General features: G+C 32.7%; 1 protein-coding gene and 1 pseudogene across 2 annotated transcripts; one reads left to right on the forward strand and one right to left on the reverse strand.

Annotated features, from left to right (window-relative positions):
• The first annotated feature begins 2093 nt into the window (after positions 1 to 2093).
• Positions 2094 to 6923, forward strand: LOC104898947 (CBS domain-containing protein CBSX3, mitochondrial). Of its 2 annotated transcripts, none has more exons than XM_010686090.4 (6): positions 2094 to 2254; positions 3567 to 3820; positions 3923 to 4004; positions 6204 to 6277; positions 6369 to 6429; positions 6538 to 6923. In XM_010686090.4, exons 2-6 carry the CDS (start codon positions 3572 to 3574, stop codon positions 6678 to 6680), a joined length of 609 nt encoding a protein of 202 aa, XP_010684392.1. In that variant the 5' UTR covers positions 2094 to 2254; positions 3567 to 3571; the 3' UTR covers positions 6681 to 6923. The 2 variants fall into 2 exon arrangements, with proteins under 2 accessions (XP_010684392.1, XP_048503782.1); XM_048647825.1 differs by lacking the exon at positions 2094 to 2254 and adding an exon at positions 3358 to 3388.
• Positions 6924 to 7677: 754 nt separating this feature from the next.
• Positions 7678 to 11364, reverse strand: LOC125491892 (uncharacterized; annotated as a pseudogene).
• Positions 11365 to 19546: the final 8182 nt, after the last annotated feature.

Below are 19546 nucleotides of genomic sequence, written 5' to 3' on the forward strand. Positions count from 1 at the left end.
CACATTGAGGATCAAATAAAATCACAATTCGCTCCATTATTTGGATTCAATCATGCAACCACTTCTTTTCCTACTTTCTATAGTCCCTCTCACCCCCACTCTTTTGTTGTCTTGAGATCTCGTGATCTTTATCACAAATAAAATTTCACCCTAATACTGGTTTACTCTTGATATGACTAACTGAAACCATGCAAATTACAAACCAAAAATGAAGATTTAAAACATAGCTAGAATTGTTATATTTAATTGAACCTTTCTCCTGAATTTGGGCAATGTCATATTTAAATAAAATGGAGATTTTTCGAATAATTGCTACATTCGATCAATTGAATCTTATGTTATTAAAGAAAAAAGTTCTCGTTCAATACCAGATTTATTCAAAAAAAGTTATCCAAAAAGTTTGACCACAGACTCATCAAACACACTTGATATTTTCGAAAATGGAGAAAAAAATGAATTTGATTGTGTTTTTATCCATTGACGTTGGATGTTTGAGATTCAGATGTTATCTACATAAGTTTTTTATATGAAGATGATGATTCACTTTCTAGATGTTCAAATTGAGATGGAAAAAGGCATAATTTTTATGGCAGTGAAGACTGAGAGTTCTAAGTAAGGTTTTGTTACAGTTTGGAACTTTATTAGCAAACTTTGATTTTGTTAAGATTATATATTTGGCTTCTAGGTAGAAGTAAGATTCTATGCACCTCTCTTAGAACATTTAATTAGAATTTAACTTGTAAGTTTCATACTATTTGACCCATTTTTTTATTTATTTTGGAAAGTAAAATATAGAATAAATTGTATTGTCACTTATTTGTTACATGCACAATTCACCATTTTTTTTTCATTTTTATTGTGAGTTTGTGATTAGCTCACTGACCCAGGTCAATAATACTTGTACCAAATGAACGGTAATATATAGAAATAAAAATCAATTTGTATGCGGAAATATATTATATGACACATAAGTAATTACTAATTAATAGCAATCGATTCCTAAAATTTAGTTGATTTATATTCCATAACAGAGAACTTTCTTCAATAGCTTTCCAATTATATGCCTAAAAAAAGTAATGCATAACAGAAATATTTAGAGACAAACACACGTGGCAAAAAATTGTAAAAGATATTACAAAGGATTGACACATCAGCAATTCAATCTGCTCTTGACACATAAGCAAATCCTTATTGCTTTATAGTATTATATAAATAGATAGATTAAAGCTTAATAATGAGTTAAAATATAGGAGGAGAAAAAAAAAAAAAGCTTGCAGAGAGATTTTGAAACGGATAGAGGATCAAATGAGCTGGAATCGCATTGAAGAGAAGCCAAATTAAGTTGGGGAAAATTCTAGGGTTAGGGGAATAGTAATCGCTGGGTAGGTTTTCCATAGTTCGTAGAGTTTCTCTTTCTAAAAGGGCTTGGTTACAAGTTTACAGACATATGGGTAGGGGTGAAAGTTCGGTGTGCGGTTTGGATTAGGGCCTAATCCAATCCGATCCGAATAAAATTTGGATTTCAATTTTTCAATCCGAATCCAAACCAATTAGGGTTTGAATCCGATCCAATCCAATCCGAAATTTCATACTCTAGATTGGATCCGATCCAAAAATCCGATTTTTTAAAAACTTTAATTTTTCGATGAAATAAATTAAGCACAACAGCAGGCTAGTAGATTTAGGAAATGAGGAATTAAGTGCAGTAAGTGCTTTAGGGGAAGGATTGAAGTTCTATGTGTATTGGACTATGGAGTAGGTTTTTTTATAATAAAAATCAATTAAGCACTTAGGCCCAATCCAGATACATAATATAAGGCATATTACTATTCGGTTATATTGGATTTTTGGATCCAATTCCCCTCAATCCAATCCGATCCGAAAATCCAATTTTTCAAAAATTCTCAATCCGAATCCAATCCGAACACAATTCGAATCCGATCCGAATTACTAATTTGGATTGGATTGGATTGGATTTCGGATTTTATCCGAATAACTTTCACCCCTACATATGGGCCCCACTACCTTGTTCACCACCGGACTGTTCGGTGTTGAGCCTCACTCAAGATATATCATATTCTTACATTGGTGGACCCCAGAAGAGCTGTTAGCTCTTATCCATAAAATGAGTGATATTTTGTCTTTTGGATTCCAATTACAGTCATCCTACTCACTTCAACGTCCTCACTTTTTTCTCTCTCTTCAACTCCATTTTGTTCTGTCCTCCATCTCCGTTGATCTTCTTCAACCCTAGGTATTTCACAACCGTCTTTGTTTCTTTCTTATTATTATTATTTCTCCTAATAAGATCATGCTTTGCTTATTTTTTGATACATCATTATATATTTGTTTTGGATTTACTTTTCTGGGTTAAGTTTAAATTAGCTATTTTGTTTCAGCTTTTTTTGGTGGGTTGATGTTTCTCGGTTTGAAAAATGTTATGGGAAGAGAAAGGGCCGTACGTTATTAAGTCAAAAAAGCAGGACCACTCTTTTAACTGGGTCGTTGTTATAAAAAAGCTAGAGATAGAACACATTTATGCTGACTATTACATGTTATTTGTAGTCAAGATCTAGTAGTGATTGAATAAGCAAAGAAAAATATTAATCCTTCTATTTTTTTTAGAAATAATAAAAAGACATTTGACTTTGATGATCAGAACGTTTGTTATACTTTAATCCTAGATTTGTTATGTTTTAGATTCATCGTAAGCCATATTTTCATTATATTACATAGTGTAGTGATGAAATTAGTAGTCGAGATAGATATAGCTTGACCTAAAGAGTCTTAGTAATATGATCAATTTGTCGGGGATGAAGGTAGTATAATATGGATAATTCTGCATATAGTGACAAGTGATCTGGAATGAAGGGAGTTGATTGTGGTATGGAATAGATTTACTTTGAAATTTTAAGGATTTCAGCTTTGATGCTCGGATTTCTTTTATGGCCATAGATAAAAATACTTCAAATGAGCTTCCAATGAGTATATAGAATGTAAAAGAGGACACTATGCTAGTGTACAACTGTATAGTTACGGCATTACTTGATTTATGGCTTTAAGGGCTGCTGCTTATATTCTTTCCATTTAATTAGCTATGAAGTAATTGTGTTTTTCCCATTCGCAGTCTAGGTAGAACATATGTAGCACTACTTGCTACACTATGCATGTGCTCTACTTGTGGGAGCTATAATGGGTGGTTTTGTTGTCAATTGTAACTCTTGGGTATATATATTCACAATCGAAACAAATCCAACCTTGGAGCCTGAATGATTTGTTTGCAAGGTGTGACAGAGATGGAGTCGTGCAAATACATATCATTAGCAAAAAATTGAATTCAAATCAACAACCGAAAATCTCATAGTTCTGTTTATGAAGTTAATAGTTGGTATATGTCTGTATTTTTGTGAGCGTTGGTTTTTATTTTGACTTGACTACCAATAGTTCATGCTATCTATGTTTAAAAAAAATTCTAATTTAATTTGGTGTTTGTTCAAGGTAATATTTATTCAACCTTTAGTACTCATATATCAAGTTCTAAACAATGTGACACATATGTTATACAGAAAGAATGCAAGGGGCAGTTAGAGGTCTTCTCTTAAATGGGAAGAATGCGGTCTTGCAACACGTACGCTTGGGAAATCAAGTTTTGAGACCCATTGTATTTGCACGCTTTGAGTCTGCTACACCTGCTCGTATTGATGAACATGGTTTTGAGAGAACCACTATCTCTGATATCTTGAAAGAAAAGGGTAAAGGGGCTGATGGCTCCTGGCTTTGGTGCAAAACTGATGATAGTGTTTATGATGCTGTTAAGTCGGTATGTGTCCTGTATCAGTACATTATTTATATATAAGTAGTGAAGTTCATCAGAAAGGTTTATTCTTCATGTGGACAATGTAAATCATCTTTCTCTCTGCAGATGACACAACACAATGTTGGAGCTTTGGTGGTCGTGAAGCCTGGAGAGCAAGAGGTAATTGCTGGTATCATCACAGAAAGAGGTATATGTTCAATCTTCCAAAATAACATGAAACCCGTCGGTACCTTTCTGAGAATCAGTGCAACATGTAAAGTGAACATCTGTAATTTTGGCAGTAGGCAACTTCAATCAAAACTAATAATAAGCTCAATACACTTGTAGCAGAGATTCGCTCATTATTTCCTACCCTTAATCTTAAGGTGCTCAAAGTTTCAGTGCACCTTGAACTCCGTCAGGTCTCCCTGAATTAAGTGATCTTCTGTTAATGCTACTGGCCTTAGATTTGGCTCCCCAAAGTCCACCGGAGCTCATATGTTTACATTTGTTTGGGTCCATCGCCGGTCCTGAACGTTTTTGCCCAGCATCTTAAGAGGGCCTTTTGTGTACTAATACTCCAAAACTAATGATTTAATCCTTAAAGAAGACCATATAATGAAATGCTATATTTTCAATTTTTTCTCATAGAATTACTGTTGGAATCTAGTGCGTGTTGATGAACTCTTTTGGGCCCCTCACGGCCATGTACCCTAAGTTATTAACCTGAAAGTCTACCAGAGGACCTGTTTTGATGGGGTTTTGGTCCGGCTCTCTCTACTTAGCCTCAAGTAAGCTGTCTAAGTATAAACTTTAGTCCTCTTTAGTTTGAGATCCCTTTGATGGAAACACTATTCACGATCATTTATTCAATCTACCTTTAAAATGATCCGAGGCTGAACACTCTTAACATTAAATATTCATCATTCATGATTTGCTTATGTATACCCACGATCATTTATTCGATCTTCATTGCCTGAGTGGAATACCCTTGCAATTGTGCTCAAAATGCTATTTTGATCTTGGAATTTTGCTCAAAATTCTGATCAATCTTGTGGAGTCCTTTGAAAGCAGTTGCCTTGCGCATAATACTCATGGAAAATTTTGAACAAGTATGGTTATGACTTTAGATTGATGAAGGAAGATTCGATCACGATATATCTGTTAATGAAACAAAAAATCTGGTTGTTTTTTCAAGATATCAAGAACGGTGCGGGCTTAGAGTTTAGACCATACAAGTTAAGTCTTTGGGACAATTATTTTGTGCGCCTTAAAGTTTGTAGTCATGATCAGGCTGATTGTAAAATATGATCCCCTACGACTGCTACAAGTTTGTTTTGACAGACATTCAAATTGCTTTTAAGATAGATATATTCATAGATTTCAAATTCTTTAATATGGGATTCACTCAAGTGCTATTTCATGGTTAATGTTTGGACCACATCACAACTATAATACAAAATTACTCACTATATTCGATCATATCTACCTTTGCTGTTTCCTCAGTACAATGTCTTTCAAATGATCCAGTCTATACAACCCCTAGTATATCTTTGTACCCAAAGCAAATGGGTGACTTTTCTTGAGACTACAGAGTATTTGACATCTATCAGAATGGCTCATATCCCAAGCAAGACTGGTTTCATGTGAAGATCTAATCTGCAGAGATGTTAATAGATATGTTATGAATCCTTGTTGGATTGAGTTTAGATTCATATGAACTGTAATCTCTTTGAAGTCTGGCAGCATCTGAAGAGAATCCTGTGGTATATGGAGTTGGATTGTTGCTTAAGATACCTGCAATTTTGATGTTAATTGCATATTACTATGTAAGGTGGGCAAAGGTTTTCCAGAGTTTCATTATGTTTAGATATGACTTAATTGGTTAAGAAAAGTCCCTAAATATAAAGTTTTGAACTCATATTCGCTAGAAGTTGTGACTTGCACTTCTAACTTTTAAAGGCTCCAACCAACTTGGCCTCGTTCTTTTATTCTTTACTCCCCAAGAGTTTTTTCAACAGTTGCTCTTTACTTCACAAGGGTAGTTAGAACTTAGAAGGCATGTAAATTGTAAAGAGACCCAAGGAAAATAATCAGATAAATTTAAATATAGATGTGTAGAAATTATTGGAAGAGAAAAGGCTCATTCCTATAATATGCTGTCATGGAAAATTATATTCCACCCTTGCAAACAAAACAAAGGACAACGGAAAATCCTCTTTTTCAGGCGAATATTTTTCTCCCAAGTCCCAACCAAACACATTACTTCTATCAAACATCACATCGTGCATGACATTCTTATTGGCAAGTTTGCTAGTTTCCTTCCAAGCCTTCTTCGGCAAAACTTGCACCTAGTGGATTCTTTTTTCATGCTCAATGAATTTAAATTTCGTTTTATGTATTCCAGATTATCTCAGGAAAATCATAGTGCAAGGAAGATCCTCGAAATCCACCAAGGTTGGTGACATCATGACTGAGGAGGTATGTTGCATCTAGTCCTACTTACTCTCAGACATGGTTGGTTTAGTTGGGTTTTTCATGTTTGCTCATGGAACGTCTGGTGTGCTTGCAGAACAAGCTTATTACAGTTACACCCGATACCAAGGTTCTGAAGGCAATGCAATTGATGACAGGTTAGTTAATTGAAATTGTTGGCTCCTGGAATCCTGGTTCTTGTTCTACAGTAGTTGCAATTTGCAATACATGTTGATTTTTAACGACTTTTTTGGTTTTGTTGGCAGATAATCGTATCCGACACATCCCGGTGATTGATGGCAAAGGCATGACAGGTATGGTGTCCATTGGAGATGTAGTTCGGGCAGTTGTTAGTGAGCATCGAGATGAATTAGACCGCTTGAATGCGTTTATACAGGGGGGTTACTAGATGATGACGATAATGTCTTTTTTTCTATTTGTCATAAAGTATTGGTACACCTTTCACTATGGGGGCTTTATGCTTGTGAGTGTGTCCGCTTGTTTTATGGTTGCTCATCCCTGTGGACATCGGATCAGTGTCTGAGATACTTGGGCACGTGTAATGGGTTATATGCTAATAAAAATGTGAAACAGATGATATGCCTCATCAGGAGAGCAAATGATATTAACGTAATTTGTGCTTTGATGATTAGTTATTTTGCAATCGGATGCCCCGTACTCTTCGGAACTTGATCTGGCAAAAATGCTATGTTCTAGATTACCGGATTATCTGACCCCATGGAGTTTGTACAATTGTACTTGAAATTATTGTTCATGTAACCTCATTTGATCTGAATCAAGATTAACTCGAGTTGTATATTGTGATAAATATCGATTAATCGATGAAATATTTCGAGAGGGACAATGTATGTTTGGGGAAATATAATTTATAAAAACTAACACTTTGTTTGGTATTTTTTTAATAAAGGAAAGAAAAAAAAGGAAGAGAGTATAAGGCAGTTGCAGTTTCTAATGTTTGGTATATTTAGTAGATTTGAGAGGAATTATATGTTTGGTTGTCATTAGTAAAGGCAAGGCAAGGAAAGAAATAAAGAAAATATAGGTAAAAGCTTTTTAGCTTTCTTTTCAATCAAATTCTTCCGCTTTTGGGAGGAAAGGAAAGCAAAGATTTAAGAGTAGTATAATTTTTCTTCCACTTCCTTTCCTTTCCAATCAAACCCTTTATATTTTCTTTTACCAAATGTGAGAAAGTTTGTTTTTACCTTTTCTTTTCTTTCTTTTCCATCTAAACTAGTTTTAGGACTCGTGCATGATGCACGGGAGTATTAATTGCTTGATAGCATAACTAATGATCAATAAAAAGAATCAAAATAACGAAACATATTTAACTAATCATATATGAAGGCATCAAATCGTTATTTACAGAAATGATTTCTTAACACAATTTATATGTTTGAAAACACTTCCTTGTAAACTACGTTTGTTGTACTTGTACGCACTCCGTGTTCTTTGTCAAAAGGAAGTATCTTCAGACCTTTTTTGCTCTTAACTCTGGAAACAGCAACATAAAATTGACTGTGGCTAAAAACAGGTCTTAGGAGATACAGGCCTACATGAGACAAAGATTGTCCTTGACTTTTATTTGTAGTCATAGCAAAACAAACCATTAAAGGAAATTGACGTTTCTGAAATCTGATAGGAAACTTGGTGGAGTCCGACGGCGTCAATGTCATTCTTGGGATAAAAACTTTTGCACCCACATTACTTCCGGAAATAACAGTAGCTTCAATAACACGATTACCTAAATGATTGACGACTAACCTCGTGCCATTACATAATCCAGATGTTTGATCAATATTACGTAGAAGCATAACGGGCGCACCAACCTTTAATCGTATGCTATGATTTGGGAGACCAGAGCATTTTATTGTATTGAGGAATTCAGTGGAGTATATTTCGTGGACTCCAAAGTTTCCTTCCTCTTTGCTTATACCATCCGAACTCAAATAGACTTTCTCTTCTCCTTAGGGATGGCAATTGGGCGGGGCGGGTGCGGAGGATGGTACCCCCACACCCGCACCCGCATTAAATTCTCATCTCCTACTTGACCCGCCCCATTGCCATCCCTACTTCTCCTGGAATAGTAGATAGAACATTATCATTTACTATCTCCACTATCTCATTTGTTAGGGCCAAAATAGCTCTTTCTTGGAAATATTTAGCTTCCCAAATATGTTCCTGTAGGTCTAGATACATGCTTTCAACAATTGCTGAAATCGGATCGGCCCCGGGATCTATAAGGATATCTTTTGCAATCTCGATGACGGCTTCACCATCATTAGGACTGCCAGCATTTCCATCTCCAACACTTAGTATCCACTCTGAGAATTCTCGCAATTCATCAACAGAAGATTTTGAGGAACCTGATTATAATCTCATATTGCAAGTAAGTCTTAGGACCTTACACGAATTAGCTCTTTCTTGGAAATATTTAGCTTCCCAAATATGTTCCTGTAGGTCTAGATACATGCTTTCAACAATTGCTGAAATCGGATCGGCCCCGGGATCTATAAGGATATCTTTTGCAATCTCGATGACGGCTTCACCATCATTAGGACTGCCAGCATTTCCATCTCCAACACTTAGTATCCACTCTGAGAATTCTCGCAATTCATCAACAGAAGATTTTGAGGAACCTGATTATAATCTCATATTGCAAGTAAGTCTTAGGACCTTACACGAATCCCATAAGTAAGATGAATTAACGGTGGCGAACACGATATCCTGCCTAGTTCCCTTTGGTACAACTGGTAATATCTGCCTGAGATCAGCACCGAATACTATCACTTTACCTCCAAATGGTCGATGCAAGTTATCCCTATCAACAGACCTCATTATGTCCCTCAAACTTCTATCAAGTGCTTCAAAATAATACTTATGCATCATTGGAGCTTCATCCCAAATGATAAGTTTTGTCTTAATGAGAAGAGCAGCTAACTCCGACACAGGGCGAATTCCGGCGCAAGTAGCATTTTCATTTACATTCAAAGGGATACCAAATCTAGAATGAGCTGTTCTTCCACGTGGAAGGAGGAGAGAAGCAATTCCACTCGAAGCTACTGGCAATACAATTTCGCCCTTCTTTCTTATTGCAGCACATAATGTTTTCCAAACATATGTTTTACCCGTCCTCCATAGCCGTCTATAACCGTAACGAAAAATACACCTCCTTCTTCACTCGAGACAACATCCAATACTTCTCGATAATCATCGACTGCTCATCAGTTAAACCTTTATACAATTTGTCGTGTTCCACGGTCATTTCCTCAATGTCATATGAAAGCTCATCTGCTATAAGCTTGTTTTGTCCTTCAAACATGATTAGTTCATCAGGAAACGGCATTTCACAATCTACGCAAGCTCTACCATTACTTTGGAGCATGGTTTCAATCTCAGCCAATGCAAAAGATTCGATTTGATCATCGGTTAAATGCAGGTCTGTGAAACATATAAAAAAACAGTAACCTATATTAAGAATGCAAATTGCTAAAAAGTATGGTTTTTGACTAAAAAATATTTTCGTAGTTATTTACCTTTATTTTTTTGAAGACAACGCTTTGTAAAGTATGTCATCAGATAATAACTGCCATGTCTTATGCCAAACTTCCTCCGGCTTCGACATGCTACCAGATAATAGTAACATAGAGAACAAATGTCTTAGATAATACCCTGATTCTCTAAAACTTGCTTCTGTTATTGCATCGACATATTCCTTGTCATCATCAAGTAAACCCCTTGCTAGCAAGCTTCCTTGAATGTAGGAACACTAACCATCAACCGTTCTAATGTCTTCGTAGCATGTCGCGCCTTTTACAAAATTTAATAAAGTTCTAAGGTAGAACTTCTCTCCAGATCCGGTGAGACATGGTAGATTCGTCCTATTGTGACACCTCTAGATCTTGGGTCCACTCTCTCTGTGCCTGTTTCCAAACAAATTTTGTAGGGAACTCCACATAAGTAAGCTCCCTAGCTTCTTCATATTTTTGGTTACATTGCATCCAAGAGTAGGAATTTCGTATTGTCAATATGAGGTCTGTCTAGTAGATTCCACATCCGCATGGTCGTTAAACAAAACGGTTTGTTCTCCCGGTAGATGAAAACTTAATCTTTCAACAGCAGGGGTTCGATAATGTATGTTGAATCCAAAAATCCTCCAAATTGCTTCACACCGAAATATATCGGCAATCATAGTACATCTTTATTTCATCTATTTCTTTAACTTCACCTTCTTTCTGTTTATCTTGATAAGCCGCAGCCGTAACCCTATCATATCCCTTGTTTATATATTTGAACAAATATTTAATTGATCTAGATTGATTACACCATTCAACGTTTATGTGTCCTTGATATTTACGAAGCAATTCAGCATTATAGGGACAACATACCGATTATCAAGGTGAACCCCACTCTTCTCAACTGTAGATCCATTATCTCTTCGTCTGTACACTGGATATCCTTCATCATCTACCTTAGTTGCCTCATTAAACCTCTTGGGAAAATGCTTACTGCATTGCTTGTCAATCATACACGGAGCATTTGTATTTGCTGAGCCACATGGACCGTGCATCATGTACTCGCTTACTGCTTGATATAGTTCTGGATCTTCAGATTTATCAGGCAACTCAGCACAAATAATCTTATCAATATCTGAAGCAACAGGGTATTTGTCTCCCTGATGCATGAACAACAAAATATGAGCGTGCGGCAAACCACGCTTTTGGAATTCAACTGTATAGACCACTGAAAATAAGCAGACAACAAAATTAGTTTTGATATTCAAGTTAAATAAAAATATAACGATAGCAATCCAATTAAAAATAACATATAATAAATAATAATTAAATAAGGACGATGTCTAACATACCAGCCCTAACCCTGCCAAATATTTTGCCATCTTTCAGATCTTTCACCAACTGGTCTAGTTTCATCTTAAAAACTCGACATATGATGTCTGGCCTATCCTCTGGCCTTAGGCCTCTTTTTTTTACAAATCTAGTAATCTCAGGCCACTTAGGATTACACGTAAATGTTATGAATAAATCTGGATAACCATACCATCTGCAAATAGCCATCGCATCTTGATAGTTTTCTCTCATATAACTATGTCCTCCTGTGAAGGAAGATGGCAATACTATACGACTTCCAGTCGAAGATCCCTCGTTTCACCTCTTCGACAGCACCTCTTAAATTCTTGACATTAGCAGCTCTCAAGCTTTGTTGGTTGTGTCTAAGAAAAGACAACCTTTCAGCTTCAATCATTGTGTAAGCATCACTAGAATTGTTGTAACAACCTTCGAGATAATAGTATTGTTGCCGCCTCCAGAGCTCGGTCTTGTATTCTGTATGCAAAAAACTCACGCATTGTGAGTTTAAACCTCTTTCCTGTTGAACCGTCTGATGGAGTCTTATCCCTGTGCATAATATCTGTTCTAAATCCATCTTCTCCGTATGGAAATAATAGTGGATATTGCATAGCGAGGTAAGAAGGATGAAGTTCGGAAATTTGTTGTAGCTTTCCACCCTTCGTTTCGATAATTATATCTCTTTTGTCGGCACTATCAATATCTCCTACGATAAGTGCAGCTACTTCTGATGTTGTTGGCAAATTGTAAGTTCTCCATCAGACTCTCTTTTGCCGATAAGTTTTAATTTCAAATTCTCACACGTGTTAGATGCAAACCTATCCCTAGCCATTCTAAAATTATGAGCTAAAGGGTTATTATGATCTAACATATCTTGTAATTTGCGACTAAGCGATCTTCAAACTTGTCTGGGTTTGATGTACTGGTAAGACATAATGAATAATAAGTTAGGATTTGAAAAGGAATATTAAATTAAACAATTAAAGTTACAATGATACTTAAATCCATTTACTATGTTGTACCTTGCAGCTGTTTTCCTGTTCTTTATTTCATCCTCAGTATCATATATGTAAGCTGAGAAAACTTTGGTCGTGCACCATCAGCAGGCAATAAAGTACCTATTAAGTGATGATTTTGACCACCAATTTTGTAATTATATGGACCTCGACCTTTAGTGTAGGTGCAATAATCCTTCCACCCATTGATGTAAACGAATACATCATATTATATCCTCTTATATTTCAAGAAAATGGTTGCTTCTATTATGTTTCTTCTTCAATAGATCATAAATAATTTGAGGTGGATGTTTTAGCAGAGGTACTGAACCTTCCCTTGCATGCAACACATGAAAACTTTGGCTTGATGTTTTTGGTTTTGCTTGTTAACTCTCTCATTAAACCACATTTCCGCGCCACAAAACTCACATACATATGTTGGGTCTCCTAAATCTGAGTAGCTCTCTGTGAAAAAACAAAATCAATCATAAATATGCGATATAAACATAAATAAGAAGAAAACAATAAATCATAATAATAAGTACGACATTTCGCATGATGCAATAGTTATTAAAATTATATGCCAACCTGTAACGATATCCATATAATTGACGTCGTTGTCACTATCGTCTTCTGTAACACACTCATCTTGAACGGTAGTATTTGATTGGTCATGAGAACTTGATTCAATATTTTCATCTTTATATAACAGTCATAAAAAACAATACATTTTAGATACGATGTGAAAAGTACTTCAAATATTAGATACTTGTATTTAATAAGTAAATAATAAATTAATACCATTTATAATTCTCCGTGTAACTGATTTAAGGATATTTGAACTTCGAACCACATGTCTCTTAGATCTAACATTACTATGAGATTGTGCCAATTCCAACATGTCTCCAGAAACATAGAGCTGCCTATTAATTATTGCGTTTTAGTTAATATAAAAAAAATCGATGTAATTATCGAATACAATCAGTTCATTGAATAGTAGAGAATGCATACCTCGAGCTCTTTTTTCTAACATAATCCGCTTTCTGTTACTTCTGGCAATATCAGAAGGAGATTGTGTGGCTAAAGTAAATGTCAAATAAATATCTTCATGAGATTTTGCATATTAATTTTATTTAATCGTTTAATATAAATAATAATAATTACATATCGGAATGTATGTAAAGCGTATACCGTTAATAACAATGCTGGTAGGATTATTGTTAGCAATAACTGTGTTTAGCGGTGCCTCAAAAGACGACTTAGAAGATGATGATTGCAAATCTAGAAAAATAAAAATTTGTATATTAATTATCTTAATATCAACATTAAATTTAATTACCATATAAAGGGAATTTATTATATATTTACCTATACGCCCAATGGAGTAGTACAAATAATACTTGAATCATTAAATATTGTGCTTATTGACGGTGAATTAACAACGGATCCATCTGAATATAATACGAAAAGATAAAATAAGTTTATATTTAACATACGATAATATTTCGTATAATAATAGCCTCTATAGTACACATCTATACCGTTCAATGAACGACAAAAAACATTGGAATTAAATACGGATTGCTGCGTCCCTAAATTGGCCTGAAACTTTTTCACGTCTTTGTGATAATATTAGTTTTCTTTTTTGCCTTGCACATCGTTGTTCAATTTGTTTTGATACAATTGATTTAGAGATCTTGAGGATACTGCAAAAAACAAAAACAATACAATACAAAAAGTGAATTATATAACGACAATATAATTGCCAAATGAAAACCAAAACAAAGATAATTTGTAATATACTAATTAATTAAATTTAGAATAATAATATTTTATTATGACTATATCTTAAGTAATCATAGTATCACAAATAAATTAATATTGAGAGGGTTAAAGATAATATGTTTACATATAAAGTCTTCTTAAAATTCATGTTTTTTGACATTAAAATAGACTGCTTTCATTAAATTAACCTATATATTATTTGTTTTATTTTAAAAACATAGAATAACATTAGTAACATACCATTTGACTATGTACAAAATATCAAATTATAAGCCAACATGTAGTGATTATACTTTGGTCAAGACAACATCTATAAGCAACCTTTGTTATTATATTGTGATGATTCACATGCATTCTTATTCACTTCATTTCTCAAATCATGACACACTTCTTTTATTCTTATCTCTCTAACTTCTCTCTAGAATTCTTCACAAATTCTTCATCTACTCTCAAAAAATTTCCAAAAACTTCTTCATTTCTCACGATTTTGTCCTACAAATTTTTATTCTCAAAATCAAATACACAAATTCAACATCAAACATGAGACACAAAAATCAGATTTTTTTGGTTCGAAATGTCTCGGTAGAAAATAATATGGAAATTCTACATATTTTCATTTTTTCAAAGTTTTAATTCGGGAATTTCTCAAATGTTTTACTTGCAAAATGTAGTTGCATGTCATCATCTCAACATATTCAAGATGGAAATTAAAGATTTTTGGTAAGTTTTAATATTCTTTTTTTTTTCGTTTTTGTTTATATGATATATGTTATGTGGATATGTAGTTTTATATTTTTTTTGCTTTTGCTTATAAAAATATGAATAAATACAATAATGAATATTCGAAATTTGATTTGCATGTAAAAATTCTGATGAATAATGGGTGAATTTAAGTTAAAAAGTTTAATAGTAAGTGACAAAATTATTTCGTTTATAATTTTTTTTCTTCCGATAATAGTATACATGATAAATCTATAATTTAAATTTTTCTTTAATTATAATAATTCATATTACTGGTTGTTAATAAAAATATGATTGCGTAGTTAGATTGCATGTTAATGTTTATTGAAAATTAAGGTAAGAAACAACTATTTTTGTTAATTTAAACATGTTTTTTTTTTCGTTTATGTATATATAGTTTGTATTATATTTATATGCAGTTTTTACTTTTTATTGAGAGATCTTAAAAAAGTTATGAATAACTACAATAAATTATATTGTTATATTGATTTACATGTAAAAATTTGGTGAATTATGGGTCAATTCAAGATACATAAGTTTAATAGAAAGTGAACAAAAGATTTTGCATATACAATTTTTTTCGTACGAACATATAATTATACATGATGAATTTATAATTACATAATTTTTCATTATAATTATTAATATTATTGGTTATTATTACAAATGTGATTGAGTATTTAGATTGCATGTTAATATTTCTTTAAAATTAAAATGTTATCTTCAGCATAATGAAAATAATAAATAAAGTCCTAATATTTTTTAAATTATAATTTAAATGTAAAACAGTGTACTATTGAATAATAATATGATTTTATTGGTTTTAAATATATAGATGTTGGTGGAATATCAACAATAAGTTGGTATATTTTATATTTGGTTGAACTGAATTTCAGGTAAATTCTTATTTTTGACATTTTTTATTTATGTACATAAATATATATTTAACGAAGGTTGATTATAATATTTATTTAAACGAATTTTGCAATTATGTAGTTAAAATTAAAAACTGGGTTGCATGTTAGTATGTTGCAAAGGAGATTTATTAGACTTCAAGAAAATACATCGTAAGGTATTAATTTCTTTATTCTTGTATTTTTATGCACCATATGTATAGTTCCTTGATTAAATTAAAATTGGAAAAAGTTAAATATGCACAATATAATCTAATATAAACGTATTTTAATTTGGAGAAACAAATATTAATGCAAATTTAATAAGTATAAATATAGATATTATATGATATGATATATGATATTGATTTTATCTTTTATTTTATTTTTAAAATCCAAATTTAATCCTTCAAGTCTATCAATTAGTAAACTTAAAACTTCCCCCAAAACTCTACAACTTGTGGCCATCTACACTCATATTTCAGCACCTCAAAAGACAAAACTCTACTACAACTTGCCGCAAAATTCTACTGAAAATAATCAATAACCACCTAGGAAGTTTTTAAAAGCAACTAAACTTATTGAAGCTATGTATTGTATTGTACCAACTCAACTTGTCTACTACTACAAATTAAAGCTTCGTAAGTTTAATATAGAATTTCTCTCAATTGAAGCTATGTATTGTATTCTACCAACTCAATACAATAAGCTACTATATTATCAATATAGTAGTATATGATCATTATTTTGGATTATTTTAGTATTAAGATTATATGAAATTTAATCCTCAAAATCTAAAATTGTAATTGCTTTTCACTTTTTTTTTTTTAAAAAAAAACAAAATTTAATTTTTCTAAGGATTTTGATGGATTTTAGTTGTTTTTGAATTGGATGTGGAATTGTTGAGTAATTTTGGTTTGATCTCAACTAAAAGTGACGACATGTCCTTGAATGAAAATACAAAGGTAGAGGTTGCTTCAATTGTTCAATTACTGTTTTTAGAATTACAATTTAATTTGAATTTGCAACATTTACTCAAAATTATATGCAAATTTGATATAATTTATATGCACATTCACCTCTAGAATATATATATTTTGAAGTTAATCACTAACTAAACTCGCATTATTAAACAAAAAACACTTAGCTATCACTAAGAGAATTTCATTCTAGTATTCACATCCATGTCAAAACATATGCACATTAACAAAGTATACTTCCTCCATTTTGAAATAAGTGAAACACTTCTCTTTCTTATGTGAGAGCTTTTAGATAAAAGTGTTTTAATTATTTCAGAACGGAGGAAGTATTATTTATGTACTCCCTCTGTTTTGTTTTATCTTTCTCACTTTCCATTTACACATCTTCCAATGCACATTTTTGAACTTAAATATCTTTCATCATATATTAGTAAAAATTATAACGATTGAATATTAATAATGTACTAATTGAGACGAATCAAACAAGATCCCACATGACTATATTTTTTCTTATAAATTGAAAAAAATTGAGAAGATTCTCTCTAAGTATGAATAGTGTCAAGATTCTAAGTGAGAACGATAAAAAAAGCAGAGGGAGTACTTTTGAAGCGGTAAATGAATGTGAGAAAGTTTGGCGGAAATCAGAATTGATTGCTACAACCTGTTTATTTTGGGTGTGATACAATGTTTCTATCTCTTAGGATTATAGAATTATTCTGGTCCTTAGGATGTTTGTGTTTTGTTTTTCAATGCTAGCCAAAATACAACCTGATGCAACTAAATGTTTGATCTTGAAATCTAAACACCTAACACTGCAAACTATTTAAACATAAATAGGCAAGCCTTCTATAAATAATTTGGTAATACTGAGGCTTGGAATTGGATAGAGATTAATCGTCACCAAACAATTGAGTGCTCATAATAAACAATCACCAATTATATTTGCAATGATAACTACTTCCTTCTGCTTAATTGAGTTTTTTATTTAGAATAAATGAGAACCCAGGACATTGTATCCATCATTCCTCCAAATAATACAATTTTACGAATATGATATTGCTATTGTACACTATAATTTCAAACCATTAACCACAATCTTTAAGCCACTAAAAACTTCTTGTGGTCCTGTAATACCCTCAAATTCTTTGCTTAATACAATTGACTAAGCTACTAATGACATCCTTAACTTCCTAGTAAGCCGTTTACACTATTTCATACAAATTAACTATGACCATAATATCTTTCCAAAAAAATAAAACTATTATCATAATATACTATATATATATAAAAAACAATAATATAGAGGAAACTAATGACAAATTGTGTTACAATCATGACAAAAATAAAATGACAAATAATGTTAAACATAAAAAAAAATCTTATGCAATCCCATCCAAAAATGTTAAGCAACCACGTGAGATATGATACACTATTTCATTCACGCAAGCCATGAATAACGAATTGATATTCCCATTTGATGATGCGACGAATTCACCTTCTACAGAAAATTGGATGTTCGTTGCAAACCGTGAATGATGCTTGACATAATTTTTTTCTCAAATGATGTATGGAAACGTGTTTAGGGTTATGAATTTTGATGTTGTAGTGCAATGCAAATATGATTAGGGTATTTACAGTGAAAAATAAAGGTTATCTTCCTAAACACGATTTTTTTTTTAAAAATAATAAAATATCATTAAATTACGAATTTCCATATTAAAGCTTGATTGAATTAATCCCTAAAATCATGTCGTTCAAATTAGAAATGATTTTGATTTAGGTGATCAACTTGCACATGATTGAATATTGTAATTGCTTGTTTCCATATGGAGTGAATCTCCAAAATTTTCGGCCAAATTTAAACATAATTGGAAATTTTAAAATCCGACCTTGCCTTTTTTATTCCACAATTTACGCCAATCATCAATAATTACCTCAAATCACCCCTAATTAAGATTTAAAAATTTCTGAAAATTTTAAAAATTTCGGATGCCACATAGGCAATCCTACGTGGATAGCCTATATGATCTTTTTACTCCCCAAATGCTCTAGAATTGCTCGGTTATTGTGAGCTTGACACGTAGGATTTAGGATTTTACTTTAGATAATAGTATAGATTCTTTCTACCAAACAAAGTCAAAGACATGACATTGTGTTTTTAATGCAAAACTAGCAGAAACATCGACAAGAAGTTTTTCAGATTTCATCTATTTGAATATTGGGCCAAACGCTTGGAGTTGTCCTATGAACTCAAGTATCAATTTCCTCTAACTGGTGTGTCCTAACTTTTCAAGAAGTATTCTCTCGTCACTTTAGTTCACTAAAAGTCTCGAACATAGGTGTTCACTCAAACAAAAACGTGCTTATTTTTTTTGACATCGGCAAAATTTGCAAAAGAGTTTACAAGATACAAGCTGAACGATAATAATTTAAGCGAGCTTTTTTTTTGCTCTTATATACTAGCTATCAAAGCAGATAAAATTATACCTATTTTAAGGAATGAGATAGACTTGACGTATTTTCCTTTCCTTCGTATCATGTTAGTTGTAGCTCGAGATGGGTGTGAAACCTGGGTTGTAGTAAGTGTACGAACTCGTATGAGAGCATATTTGATTTGACTAACCTATTGTAAGGTTTTATTGAAAATTGGTTTGAAGTCGCTAACAAGTCTTTAATGAAAACTCATAAACCTAATTGGACATGGAAAATCATAGGGGACAAGTTAGACACTTATTCAATGTATAATTTCCTGTTTTGACTCCGTAGATGATCAATGAACCAAAATTTGAATTTGAGGTAAGGGTACGAACATGGTCAGGTACTATGTCACCCATTGCTGGCCTCTACTTAATATCGATTCTTGTCAAGATTTATTCAAAAGAACAACTACATAATGTTTTCATGCATCCTGAAAATAATTTAGTCTAGATTGGTTCTTGAAACACATAAAAGAGTATTTTTTTTAGTGATATGTTATTAGGCAATCAAATTACATGAA

The sequence above is a fragment of the Beta vulgaris genome, chromosome 7 (genome assembly GCF_026745355.1).
Source record: "Beta vulgaris subsp. vulgaris cultivar EL10 chromosome 7, EL10.2, whole genome shotgun sequence".
In the NCBI taxonomy this organism is placed as follows: domain Eukaryota; kingdom Viridiplantae; phylum Streptophyta; class Magnoliopsida; order Caryophyllales; family Amaranthaceae; genus Beta; species Beta vulgaris.